The 25,971-nt window shown below is 43.8% G+C and overlaps 1 protein-coding gene across 12 annotated transcripts in view; it reads left to right on the forward strand.

Annotated features, from left to right (window-relative positions):
* Nucleotides 1-9,558: 9,558 nt before the first annotated feature.
* Nucleotides 9,559-25,971, forward strand: part of ABI1 (abl interactor 1) — a 124,659-nt gene continuing 108,246 nt past the window's right edge. For 2 of the 12 annotated variants that reach the window (XM_039521826.1, XM_039521825.1), the window contains exon 1: nt 9,566-9,798. In XM_039521826.1, the coding sequence (XP_039377760.1) occupies nt 9,682-9,798 (117 nt within the window). In that variant the 5' untranslated portion in view covers nt 9,566-9,681. Of the gene's footprint in view, nt 9,799-12,717; nt 12,917-25,971 lie in introns of all 12 variants that reach the window. The other 10 variants (XM_039521831.1, XM_039521829.1, XM_039521833.1 and 7 more) reach the window with 9 other exon arrangements.

Consider the following 25,971-nt stretch of genomic DNA (forward strand, 5'->3'; position numbering starts at 1 on the left):
TTGTACTGCTGTGTCCAGCCTGCACTTTCACCAGCACACATATAGGTAGGGACACACCCAGCTGCAGTTACATGCAGACACTGTGATCAGTTCTGCCTGGGAAGGCTCCAGCTAAGGAACTTCCCAGCTACTTGGGCACAGCCCCCCCTCTGGAGTGTAAACCCAAAATTATACCATCTTGCACTGCACAGGGAAATGTGTAGCATAAGCTCATGAAATTCATCCCCTCCCTCAATGCGGAGAAGACTATACAATAGTTTTCTGCCCTGAGTTATGACTCCCACACATACTGGTTTTAGATAAAGCAAAAACAAGTTATTAACTACAAAAGGTACATTTTAAGTGATTATAAGAGATAGCAAACAGATCAAAGCAGATTACCTAGCAAATAAACAAAACACACAAACTGATCTTAACATACTAAAGAGATTGGATATGAATAGCAGATCCTCACCCTAAGTGATGATACAAGCAGGCTGCAAATTCTTAAGGGTCAAGCTGCTGTGGCTTACAGCTTAGAAACCTCATGTGTTCCATTCACAGGCTAAAAATCCCTCTAGCCTGGGTCCAGCACTTCCCTCTGTTCAGTCTTTGTTCCTCATATGTTTCCAGGAGTCTCTTTGGGTGGGGAGTCAGTGAAGAACCCATCACAGTGGTGCAGTGTAAAGAGAGCTCAGGCTGGTAGGTCAGAGGAGCTCAGTGGTACCTCAGTTCCATGTGGCACCCCGGGGGGAACCCATCACACTCATGCCTGTTCCAATTGCAGTCAATTGGAGATTTGCTGTTTCAATGAGAGTAGGCACAGGCCCTATATACCTAATGCATTTTTGGTTAATGAACAAATACTACAGTGTGAAATATTACACTGACTTACTATGTCATCTCAATATTGTGCCAAGAATTATTATTAACACTGCAGAATTATTGTTGAATATGTAACTTTTACTGGGAAAAATACCACAATACTTTTGCAGTAATTTAATGTTATTTTTTTTTTCTGTTTTATGATGGAAAGTTACAATTCAATATACTATATATTTAAACACAAAAGTGGCACATCAGTTAATCAGTACAGAATTACAGGTGCTTTAAGACTGTTAGAAAATTCTGGTCTGCCATCCCCTCTTTCCCCCCCACACCCCAACCCAACAATCTTTTAAGTAGAAAAAATATAAAAAGTGATGTGTTATTCAAGTTTACATTTTCTCATATACAATTAAAATATCTCCACCGTTAACACATTCCTTAAAAATTGTACATTATTTTAAAGGATCTTTGCAGATTGCTTCATCTCTTGTTACTCAGCACATACCTGAATACATACTTATTTATCTTTAAACAAAACTGTTTCTTACTCAAAGCTGTATGAAGATCAAGTTTCTGAAACACTGATTGTTGAAAACACTGATATTTAGTGGGAGGGGAAAACTTGGAAAGCAGTCATGGAGAGAGAGAGCTGGGGTGAAGGTGGAGAGCAAACGACAATATATAATATGGCAGCAAAAGTGGCCATATCAGTTTTGAGCTGCAAATGCATCACACTGTGTAATATGTTTATTTAATTCTGACAGCTTCTGTGGTGCTGTACCAAACATGAAAGAACACACAAGGAACTTATAATTAATGACCCTGCCTGATTCTGTAAGTATGTCTCATAAGGTTATATACATTAGTCAATGCTTATTCCTGGGAGTTGGATTTATTCTCTTAGGGTATGTCTACACAACGGGATTATTCCGATTTTACAGAAACCGATTTTTGGAAACAGATTGTATAAAGTCGAGTGCACGCGGCCACACTAAGCACATTAATTCGGCGGCGTGCATCCATGTACTGAGGCTAGCGTTGACTTCTGTAGCGTTGCACTGTGGGTAGCTATCCCATAGCTATCCCATAGTTCCTGCAGTTTCCCCCCCCATTGGAATTCTGGGTTGAGATCCCAATGCCTGATGGGGCCAAAAATTTGTTGCGGGTGGTTATGCGTAAATGTCGTCAGTCAATCCTCCCTCTGTGAAAGCAACGGCAGACAATCATTTTGCGCCCTTTTCCCTGGATTGCCTGGGCAGACACCATAGCCTGGCAACCATGGTGCCTGTTCAGCCTTTTTTCACTGTCACCGTATGTCTACTGGATGTTGCTAACAGACGTCGTACAGCAGTGCTACACAGCAGCATTCCCTTGCCTTTGCAAGTTAGCAAAGACGGTTGCCAACTCTACTGTACTGTCTGCTGCTTTGCAAGTTGACAAAAATGGTTACCAGTCATACTGTACCATCTGATGCTGTCATGGGTGCTCCTGGCTGGCCTCGGTGAGGTCGCTTGGAGGCGCATGGACAAAACTGGGAATGACTCCCCAGGTCATTCTCTTCTTTAAGTTTTGTCTAATGGAGAGTCAGTCCAGCCTAGAATATCAGGCAAGCCTACAAAAGAACCAGAGAGGCAAACGACCTCTCCGGGTCAGAGCCCCAGACATCCCGCAGAAATGATGAGCTGCATGCCATTCTAGGGGGTGCCTCTGCAACAACCCCACCCGTTGCTTCCCTCACCCCCCCCTTCTGGGCTACCGTGGCAGTTATCCCCCCATTTGTGTGATGAAGTAATAAAGAATGCATGAATAAGAAACAACACTGACTTTATTGCCTCTGCAAGCAGAGATCAAAGTGGGGAGGGGAGGGCAGTTGGCTTACAGCAAAGTAAAGTGAACCACCATTTTGCACTTACTCAGCCTATAGCTGAAAATGGGAATCTGTGACAAGCACTAGGATAGAAGCACAGGCAGGACTGAATCTCCATTTGTGTGTGGGCCTTTGGTTGACACTGGTAAAATACAAAATGTCCCAGGATATGTATGTTGGGGGGTAGTTCTAAATGGCAGCTTCATTTTTTTTATTTGCAGCAAAGTGTAGAGGTCTAAGTATCTGATTGTGAGCCCTGGTAGCAAGGGGTAGGCACGACCACGCGGTGCTGCCGGCTGGGAGAGCAGCCTGAGGCAGAAGCCTCCAGCTGCCATGATATTCCAGGCAGGACTGAATCTCCATTAGACAAAACTTAAAGAAGAGAATGACCTGGAGTCATTCCCATTTTTGCCCAGGCGCCCCCGGCTGACCTCACCGAGGCCAGCCAGGAGCACTCACGGGACGATGATGACGGATACCCGTCCTACTGTACCGTCTGCCATCGGGAAGGGAAGGGAAGAGGATGCTGCTGTGTAGCACTGCAGCACTGCATCTGCCAGCAGCATCCAGTAGACATACGGTGACATTGAAAGAAGGCGAGAAACTATTTTTTTCCCTTTGCTTTCACGGGGGGTGGGGGTTGGAGGGCTGACGACATATACCCTGAACCACCCACGACAATGTTTTTGACCCTTCAGGCTTTGGGAGCTCAGCCCAGAATTCAAATGGTTTTCAGAGAGTGTGGGAACTGTGGGATAGCTACAGTCATCAGTCGCCCCTCCCTCCGTGAGCATCCATTTGATTTTTAGGCTTTCTGGTACGCTTGTCTCAGCTCCTTAAGTTTCACGCAACACCGTGTTGAATCCCTGTTGTGGCCTCTGTCCATCATGGCATTGGAGATTTTTTCAAATGTTTTGGCATTTCGTCTATCAGGGCCAGCTTTAGGAAGTGCGGGGCCCAATTCGAACAGTTTTGACGTGTAAAAAAACACATGGGGCTTGTACTCACCGGGCGGTGCTCCGAGTCTTCGGCGGCACTTCGGCGGTGGGTCCTTCACTTGCTCCAGGTCTTCAATGGCACTGAAGGACCCGCCGCCGAAGTGCTGCTGAAGACCCGAAGTGCCGCCAGGTGAGTAAAAATTAAAAAGGTGCCTCTAGCCAGGGAAGGGATTCTCACTGAGCGCAGGGCCATCTTAGGCGCGGGGCCCGATTCAGGGGAATTGGTGGAATAGGCCTAAAGCCGGCCCTGTCATCTACTGGAACAGAGTTCTGATAGAACAGATTCATCTCCCCATACAAAGATCAGATTCAGTATCTCCCATACAGTCCATGCTGGAGCTCTTTTTTGATTCTGGGACTGCATGATCACCTGTGCTGATTAGCTCTCCATGATGGGCAAACAGGGAATTAAATTCAAAAGTTTGCGGAGCTTTTCCTGTCTACCTGGCCAGTGCATCTGAGTTTAGATTGCTGTCCAGAGCAGTCACAATGGTGCACTGTGGGATAGCTCCCAGAGGCCAATACCATTGAATTGCGGCCGCACTAACACTAATTCGAAATGGCAATACCGATTTCAGCGCTACTCCCCTCGTTGAGGAGGAGTACAGATATCGATATTAAGAGCCCTTTATATCGAAGTAAAGGGCTTCGTTGTGTGGACGGGTGCAGGGTTAATTCGGTTTAACATTGCTAAATTCGAGATAAACTCGTAGTGTAGACCGGGCCTTAGTAATAAAGCTACCTGTGAAACGTGTTAATAAGGATCATTGCTAGAAGGCAACCACTCTGCTTTAAGTGACTGCTTTAAAATATCCCAATGTTTCCATTACAATATTGTTCAACCTCAGTTCTGGCAATTTACCACTGTCATGTGAGACTGACCAGCTCACCCTTTCACCACACAAACACTCTTCTCATCCTGATTAGAAGCTGAATAGGAAGAAGGAGCAGGCTGCCTTATGTGGTTGACTCTGCAGAGTCCTGGCTCCTTTTTTCTCCCCACATGACAAGCCATCTCTTGGTTTTCTCAAATACTGCAGACTGCACTGACTCGACCCATTGGAGGACTTCAGCCACAAGTACTCCTGTTCTTTTTGCAGCCTTTTAAAGTGATATTATGAGGAAACTTAGGAGGGGAATCTACTTTTTCACTGGAGACATCTGGAGTGATAGGAGGAGAGAAACAAAGAGGAAGGGTAAGTATGGAGGGAGGTAAGGCCAGGAGCTGGATGAGGTGGGAGTGGGGAAAGATCTCAGTGATAAGATGGAAAATGAAGGGGCAAAAGCCACTTGGGAGGAGAGTACCTAATTGTGTGAGGCCAGTGAGGAAAGATGAAAGGACAGGGGGAGGCAAGAACAGAAAGGAGAATAATGGGCATGGGGAGCAGGAAATACAGTGGAGTAGAGAATGGGAGAATTTGAGAGGACAGAGAATGGGAGGGAAAGATTACTGGGGATTTAGTTGGGGATTGGTCCTGTTTGAGCAGGGGGTTGGACTGGATGACCTCCTAAGGTCCCTTCCAGCCATGATATTCTAGGATTCTATGATATTGGAGAAGGGAGAAAATTGATGGACATTTGTTGGGGAGTGAACAAATGGGATAAAAGACAAGACTAGCATGGAGGAGGGAAGGAGAGGAGCAAGGCAAGTGTGAAAAAAGGATTGGGATAGAAAGAGGGTAAATATGTTAGGGGAGAAAGGTCAAATCAGAATAAAATACTGGAGAACTGTTTATTTTTGTGCCTTTTATTTTGTGCGTTCTGAAGTCAGCAATTTTATGTTTTATTATTTTTGTGCTCTCCAGCAGCTCAGGCTGCCTAGCAATGACTGGCTTGAGTATGCTTGGTCTGCCATTGCAAAGCACTCCTGCTGCCTAGCAACAAGCAATGTGAGTGTCAGTGTTGTGCAGTGGACAGGGCACTGGATTCCAAGTCAAGCAGAGCTCGGAAACAGTGAGCAAACAGTGGTAGAATGTACGGGCACCTCTCTGAAGATACTCCTGTTCTCTGGAATCTCAGCTTTCATTAATGAAGTCTCTAGTTATTATAGTTGTGAAGACAACCTAAAAATATTAATTGAATGTAAGCCAATGCAGAGATGGCTGTGTGAATACTTAGTGAATACTAAAAGATATCAACTGCCACATTCATCTCAGTGTGATTTCTAACTCAGAGGCCCACTGATAACTGAAGTATCAATATTGTTAACTATTTAATTCCTCCTGTAAGGTGTGGTCCAGGAAAGATTTTTTTGGTATAACCTAAAATCTGAATGTAAACAAATATAGCATTGCTGGTATAACCTTATAGGCAGACACTTTTATTCTTGTATCAGAGTTAATCTGTATCCGCAAAAAGAACACGAGTACTTGTGGCACCTTGGAGACTAACAAATTTATTTGAGCATAAGCTTTCGTGGGCTACAGTCTCTAAGACTGCTGAACTTGAATTAATATGCAAATTAGATACAATTAACTTAGGTTTGAACAGAGACTGGTAATGGTTGGGCCATTACACTAATTGAATCTATTTCCTCATGTTAAGTATCCTCACACCTTCTATGGATCATCTCGATTATTACGTCAAAAGTTTTTTTCTCCTGCTGATGATGGCTCATCTCAGTTGATTGGCCTCTTACAGTTGGTATGGCTACTTCCACCTTTTCATGTTCTCTGTATGTATAAATATCTTCTTGCTGTATGTTCCAGTCTATGCATCCAATGAAGTGGGCTATAGCCCACGGAAGCTTATGCTCAAATAAATTTGTTAGTCTCTAAGGTGCCACAAGTACTCCTGTTCTTTATTCTTGTATGAGTCCCATTTTTTTTTCAATTTAAACTTTTGTTATTTTGGAAGGGTTTTAAACTAACCACCAAAACTCATTCTTATTCCAGAATCAGTGTGTTTACATTGGGGGCGGGGCGGTTATACCAGTGTAACTACACCTGTATAACTAGTAAAGCTTTCCACTGTTGGCAAGTCCTGAGAAAGGAGACAGAAGGTCACAGATCGGGACAAATTACTGGGGGTAAAATCTCATTTTGGTGCCACAAGCAGGTGCTGTTTGGACTATAGCACCACTTAGTTCCCCCCCCCCCAATGAAAAACGAGCCAAGCCCAAGGATGAGCTTGTGGGTGACTTCAACCCCCACTGAGGGGGAATCAACATCGAGAAGCCAGATGGAGCTCAGAGAAATGCATCAACATGTTTTAAACAGCTACAAAAATCTACTGTGAGAACAATCTCATTTAGACAACTCACAAGGACAGAATTTATTTTGTGGGTAAAGCCTGAAGATACCACTATCTATTCTCTTCTAATCTGACCCCTGGATCAGGAGAGGTGTTCTGTCTCCTCAGCTCTGCTGCTGGCTTGCTTTGTGATCTTGAGTGAATCACTTGCCCTTGTTTTCCCTGTCTACAAATGGGACTAAAATAGTGTCATGGCAGGTTGGGCCTTCACTCCTGTCTTCCTTGCAGAAACTGTGCAGACTCCGGTGGTTGTGCATTCACAGCACTCACTCATTTTAAGTTCCCTCCACCACTACCACAACACTCCCTATGCAACAGTCTATTTACAATATCTATAGTGCTTTTGGCCCTATCCTCTGGACCTGAGGGGAAGAGCTGCCTTCCTGAGGCTTCTATGTGACATAGCTCAACTAGCCCTCTGCCACATCCTTCCTGTGCCTCTTTAGCAGACTTGGGCTGATGAGCTAATTGGTTCCTTAACCCACCCAGCTGGCTAGCCTATCTAATTACCTCTCTCCGCTTTCTCTGGGGAATTAAGTGGCATCTAAGTGACAAAGAGGGCTGGCTTGCTCTTTAGCCTCTAGCACTCTGTCACACAGGTGCAGCCAGGTGGTCCTATACACATCATCTGCGTTATTTTTCTTAGTATGCAAGCAAGTTTTGATTCTTGTAAAGACGTGCTGTGTTGTTGGTAGTGTTGGGTCATGCAAGGTTTTTTTCTGCATAGAGGCAGATTGGGGAGAGAGGAAACTGTTGTGAAGCTTTTTGCCGTGAACTCTGACTAACGTACATTCTTGAGGCACAGGTTGTTCCCTCGGAATCAGCTGGGCATTGGTGTTGGGCTAGGATTCCTAGAAGCTGTGATTGCCCTGCCTACTCTTTAACTACCTCATTTCACTCATACACTCTAATCTAAATATATCCAGACCTCACATCATGGATTTCTCTTACATTTGTAAAGTCAACCTGCAAGTCCCCAGATGTCTGCTAACTTTTGGCACAAAGGCAACACTATGTCAGAACAGAACACTGATATCAGAAAAAGGAGCAACAATAGTATTATGCTGAAAAGTGTTAATGGCTGCCATCAAACAGCCTTGATCTGTAGACAATATCAAGCTTTGTTAAAGCTGATGGATTTGGTAATCTATTTTCTTTCAAGCTGAAGGAGTGATTAAGTGCCCCTTTTATAGTGATGGCTGGAAACAACAGGAAGCCACCATCCAAGGCAACAGACTGCATTGCAAGGCTGATCAGCTGAGCTGTGACAACTAAGGGGTTTACCTGATATTGGTGGTAAAATACAGGGGTAGGGATTGATTAGTTGCTGCTACATGCAAAAGATAGCCTGCAGAAAGTGAGAGAAGCAGTATTGAATGTGGCCCCGAGAAAGCTGAGTGATGCTGCTTCTTTTGGGCATGGTACTCGCTGAAAGGTCCAACTTGGATTTTTGAGCAAGGAAACTGCTTGTTGTTTATTTCTACTGTATTCATGGAAACAAGGCTTTGTGCACATTCTTTGAAAGAAAACAGGATTGCATCATAGAAATACCTGACTCATACAATTATTTTCTCTTCCTAAGAGGGATATCCCAGCATCAAGGCCCCAAATATTGGCTAACCACATGGGCTAAAAGAGGGGCAAAAATAACATATTCACCTCTGTTTAATATTTTAAGTGATACTTAGAAAAAGAACCATATGAATGCTGATTTTATTCATTGTTATTACTATTAGTCAGGCACTCTTTTTGTTTGTTTGCTGTTTCAGTGTACTTTAATATCCAACAGAGTACTAGCTCCATCCTACACAACTTCAGTACAGTTCCTTCAGATCTACTGCTGAAAAGCACTATATTCATTCTGAGTATTATTATTATTATCACAATTGTCACTAATTGTCATCCTTGCTGGCAGTTTCTACAGAGAAGCCAATGGCTCTGAATGGGCCTTGAGACTGAACTGCCCTCTGAACTGTTTGAAGTTCCCTGCAGCGGAGAGGGCAATCAGCATGAAGTGAAAGTAAAGCAGCTGTTGAAAAAGGTCTGCTTGAAAAAGGTCTAATCTAGTGAGGCCGGAAGGCGAGGTGGATAAAGGAGGGGTGGATGAGAAGAAGGTGTTTCAATATCTGATTGTCAGTCTCAGCAGTGGCCCTTTTGTCTCTCCCCATGTTGTAATGCAGAGCGGATCTCGGCCAGACACTGAGGAGCTCGCTGCTGTTTGCATTTCCCATTGTTGCAGCGCCCAGCCAGGCCCGAAGCCGGTGGAAATGAGTGGGGCTGGCAGCTCTCCCTCTGGTGAGAAACTGTGTGAGTGTAAGTCCTAGGGTGACCAGACAGCAAGTGTGAAAAATCAGGATGGGGGTGGGGAGGTGATAGGAGCCTATATAAGAAAAAGACCCAAAAATCGGGACTGTCCCTATAAAATCAGGCCATCTGGTCACCCTAGTGAGTGCCCACAGGGCTCAGTCTATCAGCCACAGCCCGGCCTTGGGGGGGAACCATCCCGAGACTCCATCGCCCAGCTCCGCCTGGTGCATGCCCAGTCCAGGAACTCAATCGCCGCGGGGGGCGGCGGCCCAGCGCAGACTACAACTCCCAGCGTGCAGTGCGGCGGGCATTTCACCGGTGGGTGGGGCAAGCACGGCGGCCTGACGAAAGCGAGGCGAGGAGGAATCCCACAATACCAGGCGGGCTGTGTGGGCTCGCCGCCGCCGCTGTCTCTTTAATGCAAGAGGAAGCGATGCGGAGGGGTGGAAAATGGCAGAGCTGCAGATGCTGCTAGAGGAGGAAATCCCGTCGGGCAAGCGGGCGCTGCTCGAGAGCTACCAGAACCTCACCCGCGTGGCCGACTACTGCGAGAACAACTACATCCAGGTGAGCGGAGCGCCGCGCCGCGCCGGGCGCCTCGCGGCAGGGCGAGACGGGAGGCGCTGCTGGCGGCTGCAGGAAGTGGGCAGCGAATGTTGCAACAGCCGGGGGAGCCTCCGAGACGCTGTATCGCCCGGCGGTAGCGGCAGCCGCCTCTGCTGAGCCGCCCTGATACCTCCTCCCTCCCCTTTGCCTTTCAACTTTCTAGCCAAATCCCTTCCCCCCCCCCCCCCGCCTGTGTCTGGGAAGGGGGGTGACTATTCTGTCAGTTCAGCACACAGGGTGTGTGTGTCTTTTTTATTTATTTACTGAGACTCATAGCGCCCAGATCTTCCCGGGGTGGGGGAGAGGGTAGATGGTACATGTCTCTTATGGGGGGCTTGTAACTCTGCCTGTGTGCCTGTTTCAGACCGAATTCCTCAACCCTCCTCTTCTCCCCCCCACCCCTTTGCAGTTTGGCTTTGTAGCTGCTAGTGATATCTTAAAGAATCAAACCAACCATTTAAAAAAAAATCCCTGACGTGCTGGCTTCGTAGGTCACTTGAAATAGAGACCTAGGCATCACCTTTTTTTTTTTTTTTTACTTTTTCAGGGTGTATTTTCCGTCCCTGTTAGGTGTGTAAAAAGGTGAATTTCAGAAAGGATTTAAGAGCGAGGTTGGCAAATGCTGAATTCTGGGTAGTGTTGAAATACAATTGACAAATGCAGTTTTATGTTTGTATGTTGGGGGGGGGGGAAATTGTCCCTCCTCCCACAACATATAACAATCCAAGTAGAAATTGTTTATTTAATATTTGGCATTTAATTCTCACTAAGACTAAATGAATTACATTCCTGGCATGCTGCACTGGCGATCCTGAATTGTTAAAATTAGCAGTTTGCATGTGTATAGACAGTAATGTGAAAGCATGATATGGTATTTCAGCATGGCAGTTTCCCCTTCTGAGAGGGCAGGGCTGCTTGCTTCATAATTCAAACATCCTATAGCAATATTTTTAAACCAGGTGTCTCTTGTTGCAAGATACAACCTGATTCACTTGTCTTGTATCTTTCAATTAATTAGGAGAATTCTTCTCCAGCTTGTTCAGTGTTTCCTAACCTCTTTTTTTAACTCTTTTGTGTGTGTGGTTACTTTAAGTACATTTTTATTTTGGCCTTTAAAAGTATTTTCATAGTAGTAATCTGTATAAATCTGAATATAACTGTGTGCATACACCTGGATTGAAGTAGACACAGAGCTCTTCCCAGATGCCCAATATAGTTCATGGACAAACTTACTTAAGAAAAGAGCATTAAAAATTATGCATTCTAATTTTATGACTCCTCCTTTATAATGTAAATAAACCTATTGACTGTAATATACCAATGGCTAGGACTAGGTGTAACCTATAGTTAATGTAGTTTTTAATGTCTTAATATTTAGCATTTGTCTGAAACTGGCACACTGTTTTATCTGTGCAAGTGGAACAGTAATTTGGTGGTTTTACCAAACTTTAAATATCCCTCAATGTCCCTTTGCGAAATTACTCTTTTTTTCAAAATGTAATATGTTGATATTCGAATGAAAATTGAGGTAGCAAATCAGTGTGTTTTGGGAAGGATTTAGATCCTTTTCACAATCTGAGGCGATAAGGGTTAAACTGTTTTTATTCTTCAGTTACTTGCTCCACCCAAAGAAAGCTGGTTATATAAATGCTTCAAAGAGGCGAGGTTACATTTGGGTTTACTCATGGGAAATATGACAAACACTAGTGTGGTAATTTCAGCACATGTTTTGACCTGTTGACTTTTTTTTAAATATTTCAGGAGAGTTGTGGAGAATCCTTCTGGCATTACATGTTGCTTTCAAATAGTCTTAAACATCACCTTTTTTTTTTTAAAAACTAACTTGAGACATGACTGATGAGGACATTTGAAATCCATCTGACCAAGAGTCACCTTAAGAATCAAGGTTGACTGTATACAGAATCAGTATGTTAGTTTGTCCGCATACAGCTGTGTATATCTCTGTTGGAAGGAAGCAGTATATACTAAGCTGAATAAACAGGAGTTTAGTCATAGTTTTGTGGATTACATACTTTGTTTGTATTCTGTGTAGGTTTAGCCCAATTCATTAAAAGTGGTAAATGAGATGATACTCATCTGATTTTTAGTGCAAATAGTTTTCCAGTGGTTGTGTAAAGCCATCTGTTCTACAGTTGGAGTAGTGTAGATATGATTACAATCAGTCTCCTGGAACAGTAGTGTCAATGGAGGGGGGGAGGGAGGAAGGAGGGGCTGCCACAGGATTAGAGGATGTGACACACAAGGTGGTGTAGGGTTGTGAGAATGGGGAGCTATCAAAACAAAACATGGTGTTTGTCAATTCAATGGTACTTAATACAAACAGTATTTTTAGAACTAGATAGGTATTGCTCCCAACTGCCCTAGATATCGCCAGGAAAAGACAGAGCAGATCAAGATGAGAGAACTATACATTAAGTACAGTGTTTAAAACACACATAAAGCCAAATTATAAAGCATCTCATTTTTGAAGTATGTTTAACTGACTCAAACCAGGCTCTTAAAGATACCAGTAGTCATGGTTCTATTAGAAATCTCAATGTTTTTGAGAACAACATTGTGTTGCTTAGTGCAGAAGGTGTTTGTACAGTATGTCTGACAGCCCTTTAGACCAAAGTGCACAAATATTGTTGCAAATACTTTTTTTGATGGATGTTCTCAATTTGATATCTTGCATTGTTCCTTTGCTGTGGCAAGAATGTAACCTTTTATAAGATTACTGATTTTTTTTTTTCCCTCTGAAAAGTCTTTTGAAATTGTATACCGGTATGTATTAAAAATGCCTGTATGTTTAAGTCTGGAACAATTAGGCTTAATTTCTAGTCCCCTCCCTTTCTCTCCTTCCTACTTTGCCCTCAACAGCTGATGCTAATCTTTGGATGTCAATGCTATAAGGAACTGAGAAATCGCTACTGGCTACCATGTGCAGTGAAACAAACAACAACAAAGCAGAAATCCAGAGAGTAATGTATCTAGTCCACCAGGCCGTGTATATGCTGGTTATCTGATAGGAAGGAAGGAAGAAGAATGCTGTGAGACGGCACTGAAAGGAGCCAATGAGGTTAGGAGAAGATTCAAAATACTAAAAGGAAATTTTAGTGTGGTGACTGTTGGGGAGAGAAAAGGGAAAAGACACTGAATGTAGAAGTAGCATCAACTACCTTTTATTATAAATGTTTGGGGGTGGGGTTTAAAGATTTGATTAGTAGGAAACAATATATAAATAACTGTTACATTGCTGGTTTTAATTTCTAACTAGATTTAAAATGTATCTTAAGCTTCTGGTTATGCTTAGAGGTGTTAGTGATTTGGAAACAGCTAGAAATCTAGTATCTGATCTAGAACCACGGTTCTCAAATTTCCAGAGTACTGTACTCCTTTCAGAAGGCTTTGTCTTGCGTACCCCAAGTTGCTGCACTTTACAATGATGTGCTGTATGATATGAATGAGGGAGAGGGATTTGGCACTCTTTGGTAAGTCCCAAGCGAAGGTTGCCAATTTTCTAATTGCAGAAAACCAAACACCCCGTCCTGCCCCTTCTCTGAGGGCTCACCCCCTACTCCCTTCATTCCCTCACCCTCACTCACTTTTGCCAGGCTGGGATGGGGTGCGGGAGGAATGAGGGCTCCATCTAGGGTGCAGGCTCTGGGGTGGGGCTGGGGATGAGGAGTTTAGGGTGCAGGAGGGGGCTCCAGGCTGGGACTGAAGGGTTCAGGGTGTGAGAGGGTTCTCTGGGCTGAGGCAGGGGGTTGGGATGCAGGAGGGGATGTGGGTGCCAACTGGGGGTGTGGGCTCTGGGGATGAGGGGTTTGGGGTATAGGAGGGGGCTCTGGGTTGGGGCTGAGGGGTTTGGAGTGCATGAGGAAGTGTGGGCTCAGGGTGGGGAGGGGAAAGTTTTGGTATGTGTGTGTGTGTGTGGGGGGGGGAGATGCAGGCTCTGGGCAGCGATTACCTCAGGCGGTTCCCGGAAGTGGATGATACGTCCCTCTGGCTCCTAGGTGGAGTCATGGCCCCCAGTTTCTATTGGCCATGGTTCCTGACCAATGGGAGCTGCAGAGTTGGCACTCTGGGTGGGGGCAGTCCACAGAGACTCCCTATGCTTAGGGGCCACAGGGAGATGCCACTGCTTCTGGGAGCCATGCAGAGCCAGGGCAGGCAGGGAACCTGCCTTAGCCCCACTGACCAGACTTTTAATGGCCCAGTCAGTGGTGCTGACTGGCACCGCCAGAGTCCCTTTTTGACCAGACGCTTGGCAACCCTAAAGGGTTTGCCTTCATTGTGTACTCCCTTTCCCCAAAAAAATACCCAACCAAAAAACCAACAATAACCCTCTCCCCTTCAAAAAAAGGTGTTTACAGCAACTAGGGTTAGCAACTTGAGTTCAACTCCAGGATCCTCTATAGGATTTAATTTGGCTGCTAATCAGAGTTAAACATTGTTGCCATGTCTTCGGTACTGTTTGAATCTGAGTTAGCTAACCTGAGTTAAGAACGCACTTTTTTTTGCAGTGAAGGCATAAATTAAGACAAGCCTCAGTTTTTGATTGTTTCCTTTCCCATAATCCATCATGACTGCAATTAAACTGTGCAAATACTTGTGGTGGTTATGTAGCAATTTGGGGATTGTGATTGTGGTGAAATCCTTCTTTGGCAACACAATATAGAAATAACATAGAGTTAAAAAGTACTCAGAGTTAAAAGTACTGTCTAGCTCCTCAATTAGAAATACTAACTTACCATGTCTCTCTGCTTCTAGTCTGACTGGGCTTTATTGCTTAGCTTTAGTGAACATATCTGCAATAACTTGCTTATTGGGTGTGGCGATGACAAACAGAAATGATATAGGAAGCTGTGGTCTTCAATGTTGTGTTGACATCTTCCTTTGAGTTGCTGTACTGCAATGAAGTGCAAGAACTAATGTAGTGAGTTTCCTTCTGTAATAGGTCTATAACAGGGGTTGGCAACCTTTCAGAAATGGTGTGCCGAGTCTTCATTTATTCACTCTAATTTAAGGTTTTGCGTGCCAGTAATACATTTTAACATTTTTAAAAGGTCTCTTTCTAGAAGTCTATAATATATAACTAAACTATTGTTGTATGTAAAGTAAATAAGGTTTTAAAATGTTTAAGAAGCTTCATTTAAAATTAAATTAAAATGCAGAGCCCTCCGGACTGGTGGCCAGGACCCAGCAGTGTGAGTGCCACTGAAAATCAGCTTGCGTGCCGCCTTTGGCACACGTGCCATAGGTTGCCTACCCCGGTCTATATAATACTGATTGTAAACACTGACAGTTTGTCAAGACGGTGGAACAGTACTTATCTCATGGTCTGGTTAAGTGCAGACAGCTGCATTGTTTACTTCAGTGCTTTTCTGTTAGACTGCTGTGGGAGCAGCCAGTAATTAAATCAAATGTGATTTTAAGATCACATTCAGAGCCTCTAAACTAATGGCTTGAAATACCATGTGATTCTTGTAAATGATGATTATTCTGAGCTCTTTAATGCTGGGGTCACTTTTTTATTTTTGTGAATGGACTCTCTAGCTTTTGAAAGTCAATTGCATAAATAATAAACATGAGACTTTGAGGAAGTATGTGCTGAATTGCTTAAATGTGTCTTTTTGGATGTGTTATTTCCTGCTTTAACTTCAAGTCTGGTATGTGGAAACCATAGTTCATGCTAAGCTGACTGAGCAATTCTGGAAGAAAGGGAGAAAGGAGGGCATAGTTTTTTAGATTGACCCTTGGAATTCACCCTATTGGAGGAAATTGGAGATTTCCTTCCTGCTTGGGGCGGGGGGGAGGGATGGGGGAAAATGCATGTTACGTAGGGAAAAAAGCTGTACACAGGGCCGGCTCCAGGCACCAGCTTATCAAGCAGGTGCTTGGGGCAGCAACTCCAGAGTGGAGTAGCACTTTCAGGTATTCGGCGGAGGGTCCCTCACTCCCGCTCAGAGCGAAGGACCTCCCGCTGAATTGCCGCAGATCGCGATCGCGGCTTTTTTTGGCTGCTTGGGGCGGCAAAACCCCTGGAGCCGGCCCTGGATGTACAGGTCAAATGTCCTATCCTTTTGGTAGGATGTGTGTATTGGTATGGAAGGTCTGATCTGATGGAGACGTTCCACAGTTTAACAAAAAAGAGAGATGCAGTAGATACTTTCTTCCTAAAGTCATCTAACTCTTGTTCTTGTATTTGTGTTCTCTTCTTTTTGGTGTGGGTGACCTCATGCCAGACTTGCTTTGCTTGAAAGAATGGAACATGGCACAGCTTATTTCACTACAATGAAGTTCACTTAGGAGTTTTGAGACAGCAAATTACCTGTTTTAAAGGGATAAACTTCTTAAACAATCTAATACAAATCTTGTACATTCTGAGAGAACTTCTGAACTACTTTTGAGTTCATAGATTTATATTCATGGTTTTCAAAAATGGTTAAAGAGCAAAAGTAAATTGACTTATTGTAGACTCTCAATGTATTACAGTAAGACAAAACAAACAATCCACTTTCCATTACGCTTAACTGTTCAGCACATATATTATAAAAGACGTGGGAGTCTCAGAACAAGGTGCAATGTCCAAGACCCAACTCCAGGAATCCTTCATGTGGCTTAAATTGAAGTACTTGCACTTTTTAAAAAAAGGCATGTTGTACTGTGTGCAAAATCTTTTTAGAGGGGATATGAAACAGGACAAAATATTCCTTGCCCAAGTATTAAATGAGAACATAGACTACTGTAATGTGTGTCTTGTAAATAACATATTTGGTGATTTTTAAAATGTGGATTATTGGCCTAGCAGATGTAATGGCTCCTCTTGTGTCAATGAGAATCTGCGTTTTTGCAAAACGTGGTTGAATGCATACAGTTCTAAAGTGGACATGAGCAATATGGCCATAGTGTAGTTTCTTATTAAATATTTAAGTGGTTATTTAGCATGCACAGGAACCACTTCTCTAAATATAGCATGATCATTTTGTGGGGTTTTTTCTTTAAGGAGGACTGGTTCAGATCATGGACCAGTTGTCACAAACTTGAAATGTTTATACTTGCTCTTCTAAATTTATTTGAAGTGGGGTGGCAAGATTTCCACTTCGGTTCCAGTACTGTCCAATTACCACTTCAGTAGGGGTTATGTCTGTGCATCTCCACCTAATAATTCTCTACTATTACCAGGCAAAGCAAAGTGAATTGGACTCATTTTTCACTGGGGTTAGGGTCTGCTACCTCTGCCACGGGAGATGCTCTGGAGAGGGGATTTGAAACGCAGAGGCCTAGTAAAAAACATATCAAAGGTTTAGCTTGATACTTTGCTCCCAAGGCTGGAAGGAGCTGGAGCACTAAAGTTGGTGTAGTTGGTAGTACTGAAATGTTGGAGGAAAGAGGAATGCTGAGTGAAAGAGGGAATCAGTCCTGCCCTTTACCTCCAGAGCCTGAGGGAAGGACACTGAGGCTCAGAGCCTTTTAGGGTGGGAATGAAACTGGGGTGTGGATTCAGAGTATGAATAAAAAAATATTACTTCTGAAAGTTGTGTGGTGAGGCTAGAGAGATGTGTGGAAATGGTCTGGTGTTGAGTACCAGCAGAAATGAAATGTGTGGAAGGGGATGGGGGAAGATGTGGGTGATGAATAGAGAAAATGTAATAGAAGTAAATAACTTAATAAGCATAAACAAAATATGTACCTGTATAATGCCAGTCATTCCAACACTGAAGTTTTATAAGTACTAATTGTTACCTCAGTTCCCATGAAAACCAACCCAAGGTCACACTTGTATTAGTTTTATTACGATGCTGCTGTTGCGTCAGGTAGAAAAGAGATGGAGCTTATATGCACGCATTCACCGCATTCATACCGTCGTGTACCCACACACTTACACAGATGGAGAGTTACCGGAGACAGCATGGAAGCCGAGAAGCCAAAGCATGGTAGATCTGGTGTGTCCGCCTGCGGTCATGAATCCAGGCTGGTGAGCAGGTCAAGGAGCAGCAGCTTGTGTGCATGCCTTCCTTTTTCTGGAACTGGGCGGCTCCTGTCACACGGAGGTTTTTTTTTTCTTCTGTGTCCGTCACCGAGAAGCATTCCCAAACCAGTTTCTTTCATGTATACCAGGCTCTTATTTTTTTACAGCACCCATGATTGCCTTCTCAGGGCAGATTATATCAGGCGCTCCTGGCTCCGGGGTCTTTTCTCCTTGCAGTTCCTCTCCGCTCAGTCCCACATACACTCCCTTGTTCACACTCTCTCTGATTGCATGATGGGCTATTACAAAGCTTGGGAGTTCATACAAGTGGTAACTTGAAAAGGTTACAGAGCTTGCTAAGGTTACAAAACTTAAAAGGCTATGCTAACAATAACTGATGTTACAAAGTTTGCAAAAAGGTTGCAGAACTTAATGATACAAGCGGCAAAGAGTTCTGTGGCACCTTATAGACTAACAAACACAATGGAGCATGAGCTTTCGTGGGTGAATACCCACTTCGTCGGATGCTCATGCTCCAATACATTTGTTAGTCTATAAGGTGCCACAGAACTCTTTGCCGCTTTTACAGATCCAGACTAACACAGCTACCCCTCTGATACTTAATGATACAAGTTACAGATCTTACAATCGCGTTTGAGCAGAGGCTTTACATAACACTAATAATCTCTCATTACCCCTTTTTGGTAGGGTGAATTATAATCATTTCACAGATGAATAAGTGGAGGCAGAGAGAAGATAAAAAGCTGAGGTCATGCAGGGACTCACTGGCAGATTTAGGAACAGAATCCAATTGTTCTGACTTAGTACTGTGCTCAGAGGGTTCCCCCCTCCCCTCAAAAGCCCCCATTACTCTCTCCCTTAGCAGAAATTTTGCATTGCTCTGAAACATTATCAGACAATGAAATGATACCCCTGGGAAAACAAATGCCCCTGAAACTATCATTAAACTCTCTTTAGCAGTAGTAATTCCTTAGTATCAACAGGAGCCCTCTAAGAATAATTTCTTATCAACAGTGTGGGCTACAGATATAAACTTGTTACTATATTGTGTAGGTATTATAAAAATGGGTAGGTATTTTTAGGTATCTTGGCCCAACTTACAGTATTTTAGTGAAATTTTTAAGCCTTGAGTTAGACAACTTCCAAGACTTGTACATCAAAGTACTATAACATATATTGGTATGAGATGTAATTAGTAACTACTAACATGGTGGCTAGTCTTACAAAAATTTAGTGCAGTTGAGAAAAATCACTATTTATTAAATTCCTATTTGGAGCACCATATTTATTGTTTCAGTGATTTCAGTTCAAATCTGTTCCATACATAAGTTTAAAAAAAAAAAAAGGCTTTTCTAACTGCTAGCTTTGAAAAATTAGCCTGGAATCAGAGAGTTAAATTGGGTTTCTCCTGGCTCATGCCTTCTCAACAATAAAGTTTTTTGCAACTGGGCCACAGTTAAGAATTCTGTTTGAAGATGTGCCGTCCACCTGCTTTTTCATAGCTATATTGTATCTGCAGAGCCAAATGGGAGTAAAATACACTACATATTTTAGTTAACTAAGTAGAGATGCTTCTCAGTACTTACAGGGAGCAGGCTTCTAAACTAAAATGCTAATTTTACATAGATACATGCCAGAGTTCAATGTAATATTTTTGGTGGTCCTAATGCTAGCTGCTGTACAAACACAGAACAAATGAAATCCTTGTCCCCTAGAGCTTACAGGGTAAGTTAATATCAGGCGCTATCTCAACTTTGCTGTCCATTTTTAAAACCTTCCATGAATTGACTATAGCCTGCCTCATGGACTGTCTCTTCCTACTGCCCTCCACTTGCTTCAATGCAGTCTTTTCACCAGCATTCTTGTATCTAGGCACCTCATTGACTCTGCATTTCATTTGAAAATCTCATCTGGAAATATCTTCTCCCTTGCCTATTTCTCTTAATTACTCTCTCCTTCTACTATTATTTAACAGTAAATCATGCTGGGATGCTGTTTAAATTCTATGACCCTTTTGCATGGCATCTTTGAGGCAAACTGTTTTTACTACCATGAATTTGAATAATAGCTCATCATATGGGCCAGCAGCTTCTAAAGTGATATATGTTTAAGTGGTGTAGGGATGAGGTTGGGTCCAGACCTTTGCATGGGAACAACATGACACACAGGGACCCTGAGGAGCAAACTGAGAGACAAGGCGCACTGGTGGAGAGCTTGTTTGTTCATGTACAGCAAAACCTGTACAAAATCATCCTTTATTAGGAAACTTTCCATTTTAAGAGACATCTCCATATATTTGGAATATTTTGTGCAAAGGTGGAACAATTTACTAGAAATCCATTTTTCTTAGGCAGCTACTCCTTTTGTTGTTGTTGGCCCAAGGGATGGTAGTGACTTAAAAGTAAAAACTTACCTTGATTTCATTTGTTTTGCTATGGAGGATCTGGAAGTAATGATCCTACTCTGGTAGTGGCCTTTCAGGTATAACGTTGTTGAGGAGAGGGGGAGAGTGGTGTCAGGAGGAACAGTAGTCCATCTCTTTGTTTCAGTGGGAAAGTGTTGACAGAATAGAGGGTTGAGACTAATCCAAAAGGGATTTTATGCAATATGGTTCTGGCTCACTTGGATTTCCATTGTGAATCTTTATACCAACTGGGCTGGCTTGGTAGTTTGAGATGTGAGGCTAAATGTCAGGCTCAGCTAAATAGAGAGGCAATGGATTAATAGACTTATCCTGGAAACCTGAATGGTGGGGGATATTTGCAAGTCAGGTTTGGCTGATCCAGTCCTCATAGGGTACTGTTGTAGATTTCTTTATTTTAATGTTTTTACCTATAGAAGATCGCTATGTAAAAGTTTTCGGCTTTAGCTATTCCACAAGAGCTCAGAACACATTTAGGGGCTCCCTAAAACAACGTGGGATCCAGATTTGGTATTTGGGATCCCTTGAATGTCTCTCTAAAACATTACTATTGGGCAGGGCCTTATAAAATTCCCTCAGTGCATTTTCCATTGCAATATGTACTGGAGTCTCTCTGTGCTACACTCTGTTCATTGTTCCTGGAATCTTGAGACTCATTACTGAGGCAGTACAGTTGCCAAGTGGAAGACTTGACTGCATGCTGTCCAAGGCTGAGAGTCTAAAAGAGATGCTTCCTTATTTTTAGAGCCCAGAACTTTGAGCATGAGGGCTGGTAAATTCACTATTATTAAAGATATAATTGCAACTTGGATGCACAGTGGGGTTTCTGGTATTAATGGAAACCATATCACTTGATATATGACACAGCCGGTATTCTAGATTTTTATTCCATTCCTTTTTGCTCTTGAACAGCATGACCTTTGTTTTTTCTTCTCCATCAGTGTATAATCAATGAAATCTCTCTAGCACAGTCCTGTGTGTCTGTGAACCTGTGGTGCATGAACCAGTCAGTTTAAAAAAAATAAAAATAAAAAAAATCTGCTCCTTAGTAATTGTTACTAGAGCATAAAGCATGTTAAGATAAACTTTCAGAGTCTTTAAGTACTATTTTTGTTATGAGTGAAGGAGGTCTGAAGAGAGTCAAAAACAAATGTGCAGCTATACAGTCGAAGAGCTGAGTAAAACAAACCATAGTTGCTGAGTTTTTTGTGCAGTTCCATGTGTGATATTTCCTGCTGTTGAGGAAAAAGTTGCTGGTCTCTTCTTCCCCCCACCCCCCGCAAGCATGGAAGACAGTGTGGGGGATTCCAAGAGCTTTATCCCTCACAGCCCCCAGACATGATGAAGGGTTGGAAGGGAGCCAGTGGGGACCAAGGCAGCTGGTTAACCCAGTACTTCACTGACTGGGAGTCTATGGGGTTGTTGGATAGTTCCTAGATCAGGGGTTGGCAACCTTTCAGAAGTGGTGTGCCGAGTCTTCATTTATTCACTCTAATTTAAGGTTTCGCGTGCTGGTAATACATTTTAACGTTCTTAGAAGGTCTCTTTCTATAAGTCTATATTATATAACTAAACTATTGTATGTAAAGTAAACAAGGTTTTCAAAATGTTTAAGAAGCCTCATTTAAAATTAAATTAAAATGCAGATCTTATGGTGCCAGCCTGCTCAGCTCGCTGCCAGCCTGGGGTTCTGTTCACCTAGGCCGGCAGAGGAGGGGGGTTCAAGGGTCAGGGCTGAGAGGGTGGGGGGTGCAGGGCAGAAGGTGTGTGGGGGTTCAAGGGTGAGGGCAGAGGGCTGGGGGTGTGGGGGGATCAGGGCAGAAGACTGTGTGTGGGGGGTGTCAGGACAGAGGGCTGGGGTGCTCAGCTTGTGGGGGTGCTCCCAGCCATGAGCCGCTCATGGCAGGGGGCTGGAAGGGTTGTGCCCTGTCCCACCCCACCCCCTTCCCCAAGGCCCCGTCCCTACCTCTCTCTGCCTCCCCCTCGGCCTCCGCTGCCTCCTCCCCCTTGCTAGGGCCATCAGCTGATTGGCGCAGGGAAGGAGAGGGGGCGGGGCAGGGCAGGAAAGCACCGTGCTGGGGGAAGAAGCGGGGGAGGGGGAAGCTTGGCTGCCTCAGAACCAAGCTTCTGCCTCCTGCCCCTGCATGGGGAGAGTGGTAGGCGGAGGGGCTGAGTTAGGCTGGGGGCTGGGACTGTGGCAGGCAGCTGCGTGCCACTCAAAATCAGCTCACGTGCCGTAGGTTGCCGACCCCTGTCCTAGATGGAGACTAGGAGGTGGGCGGAGTAGCCTGGCAGGAGTTGATGTGTAATAAGAACCTTGGAGGAGTGGGGTAGAATTTAGAACAGTCTCCTCGTCTCATTTTCTGTTCTCATTTATCCATGTTCAGTTCCTCAATCTAGAACCTCACTGGCATGGTGATCTGACAGATACTGCAATTGAATACAATGTCTTTGGCTGGTAAGTCTTAACTGATCACCATACTTGGGGTTGGGAAGGAATTTTCCTCCAGGGCAGATTGGCAGAGGCCCTGGAGGTTTTTCACCTTCCTCTGCAGCGTGGGGCACGGGTCACGTGCTGGAGGATTCTCTGCAGCTTGAGGTCTTTTTAAACCACGATTTGAGGACTTCAATAACTCAGACGTAGGTTAGGGGTTTGTAACAGGAGTGGGTGTGTAAGATTCTGTGGTCTGAGTTGTGCAGGAGGTCAGACTAGATGACCATAATGGTCCCTTTTGACCTTAAAGTCTGAGTCTAAGTTTGAGTGGTATGTATCACTGTTGGCCAGGGATTGCATGCTGCTCCAGTTACCAAGTTCTAAAAGCAGTGGGGCATGATGAAGGCTAGTGGATGAAATGTAAGTGCCTACAGAGAGGTACGCTGCCTGGGGAGGCTTGGATGTACTGGTTCCAGCTGGGTTTTCCAGGGTATGCCCACACTATAGCTGGGAACAAGCCTCCCAGCCTGGGTAGGCATACTAAACATAGCTATGTGGATGTTGCAGCTCGGGCTCTGAAGCCTGGGGGGGGGGGGGGGGTCAGGTGGGCTTGAGAGCCTGAGTTTCCACCACAGATGTTTAGTGAGCTAGTGCGAGCCATGTTATCACAAGTCTCTCCCAGCTGCAGCGTAGACACCCCCTCCCAGAGACTGTCAGACAAAGGAAAAGCTTTTAGTATAAAAAGCCTGGGGTGGGTGGGCGTGGGTGGGTGTGTGTGTACTGCAGATGTTAGTGACACCTGGCAGTCCTGTAAAAAAAAGACCTTAAAGTTCCCTTGTGATGTGTAGAGGTGGGTCAGCATGAGTGGTTTTGAAAACAGGTAGGTAAGGGGGTTAGGGGGAGGAGAATGAGCAGAAGATATTAATTAATGGTTTTTAATGGAAATTAACCACAAAAAAATTTAGAAGGAAAATGCATCTTTTTGAAGGCTGATGAACAGTCTCTGGCCATCCATGACAACAAGAAAATCCTTCCTGTGAATAGGAAGTCTAACTTATGCAGTTCTCTACCATAGAAATCTATTTTTGCCAGTCACTTTCAGAAATGACAAGATATAAAACGGGAAGGCAAAGATTTACTCATAAAAGGTGGTTAGAGGGAGTGTTGAAATCCTTACCTGTCAGCTTTGTTTTGTGTGTGTTTTCAGTGTTAAGAACTTGTTTTATAGGAATGTCTTTTTTTTGTCTTTTATGTAGTACTTAATTTGTATGTTAATACCACCCAGTGTTTGTTTAGAATGTGCCAGCCTATGATTTGGTTTGATGATAAATTATATGGAAAATGTTATTTTGCTACCAATATAGCCATTTATTCCCAGTCTACAACCCTGCATACCAAGCTGTAACAGAGTTTGTAATGGTTTAATTTTAATTCTTTAGTACCAGCCTGGCTTGCATCCATTCACATCAAGATAATATTCTCTATCTGTGGTAGCTAACCCTTGCCAGCAGCCTAGGCTGGCCTGTCATTGTTTTCCAGTAACTTGTTTGGTGCTCTTCCCCCACCCCTATTGCTTTGTAGGTAGGAACTCCCAGATCTCTTGAGAAGTAGGACATGGCCAGAGCGTGCTCCTGTGTGCATGATCTTTGAGCATGCTATACTCTGAGATGCTATATTGCCATTGCTCAGATTGTAGAGATTAAGCTAGCAGCATAGTTGGGATGGGTGGCTGAGCTGTGGTCCTGTGAGTGGAGGGGTGGGAAGCTGTTTGTCTGAACACAACTCATTCGTGTTTGTAACCAGACAGATGAGTGTCAGACTTGTTACCAGATTTGCCTGTTACTTTGGGTTACTCATTTATTAGAGTTACTCTTTTGGGGGAGTGGGGGTTCTGTAATTCTATCAATGCACTGCTTGTGTCACTTGTGTTTTTTCATATGGAGCTCTACTTCTCCCTTCTGCAAGTCCCCTCCCACTGGTGCTATCCTGCAGGACCTATGTTCCCTAGGGCTGGGTTCCTCCAGCCCAGAACCAGATGAACATACACATATATTAACAGAGCAAGTCTGAGTGGACTGGGTCAGTCGGCACTTCCAAGCTGCTCCCTTATATGCCACAGGTACTGCACTGGAATAGAGTAAGCTTGAGCAGGCTGGGTCGAGCAGCATTTCCAAGCTACAATCCTCATATGTCACAAGTTCAGCACATCCCTATCCTCACTTTCACGTTACAATTGTTCTGGTAGTAACCTACTTGATGAGCAAACCCCACAGTATTTTTGGATGCTACAGGGATCTTTAGCTTAGGTAAGAGAAGCGTGGCTGCAGAGTAAATGGGGACGCCAAAAACACAAGATTAAAGTTCAGAGAGGGGGAGGGAAGCAACCAGCTTAACAATAAAAATTATTTATTGAATAATAGTGATAACCACACAAGGAGAGCCTAAACAAACAAGTTACATTATAAAAGATTACATTATATAGAAAAATTATACCTGATCAAACAGGTCTGGGTTAAAAAGCTATACCTGAGATAGAAAAGAAAATGGAGAGAGAGCCTGGGTCTCACCACTCCATGAAGCTTGAACTGGTCAGGGTTCCCAGGTGATGGCGGTAGCTCAGGGTCCTGAGTGCTGGAGACAGGCAGAGCCCCCAGCACAACCAGTCAAGAGAAGATGGACTCCCAGTAGAACTGATGCAGAGTTTGGATCCATGCATCAGAACACTTGAGTGTGAGTAGGGTGTTTTTGTTTTGTAGGGAAACAACAATGGTTCGGGTGGGGGGGCACTAGACTTGTTTATGGGTAAACTGATGACTCAAGAGTTTTCTTTAGGCTAGATCAGGGGTAGGCAACCTATGGCACATGTGCCAAAGGCGGCACACGAGCTGATTTTCAGTGGCACTCTCACTACCAGGGTCCTGGCTACCGATCTGGGGGGCTCTGCATTTTAATTTAATTTTAAATGAAGCTTCTTAAATATTTTAAAAACCTTATTTACTTTACATACAACAATAGTTTAGTTGTATATTATAGAAAGAGACCCTCTAAAAACGTTAAAATGTATTACTGGCACACAACCTTACATTAGAATGAATAAAGGAAGACTCAGCACACCACTTCTGAAAGGTTGCCGGCCCCTGGGCTAGATAATGGGAGCTGATCACTCCTAGCTATGGGTGGTGTTCCTTCCAGGGAGCTCACAATGCAATTAGGGCGCTTTAGTATTTTGGTAATCAGTCAAGGATTCATCACTAGAATTGGTCTGATAACTGCTGAGCTGGG

The sequence above is a fragment of the Mauremys reevesii genome, linkage group 2 (assembly GCF_016161935.1).
Source record: "Mauremys reevesii isolate NIE-2019 linkage group 2, ASM1616193v1, whole genome shotgun sequence".
NCBI lineage: Eukaryota > Metazoa > Chordata > Testudines > Geoemydidae > Mauremys > Mauremys reevesii.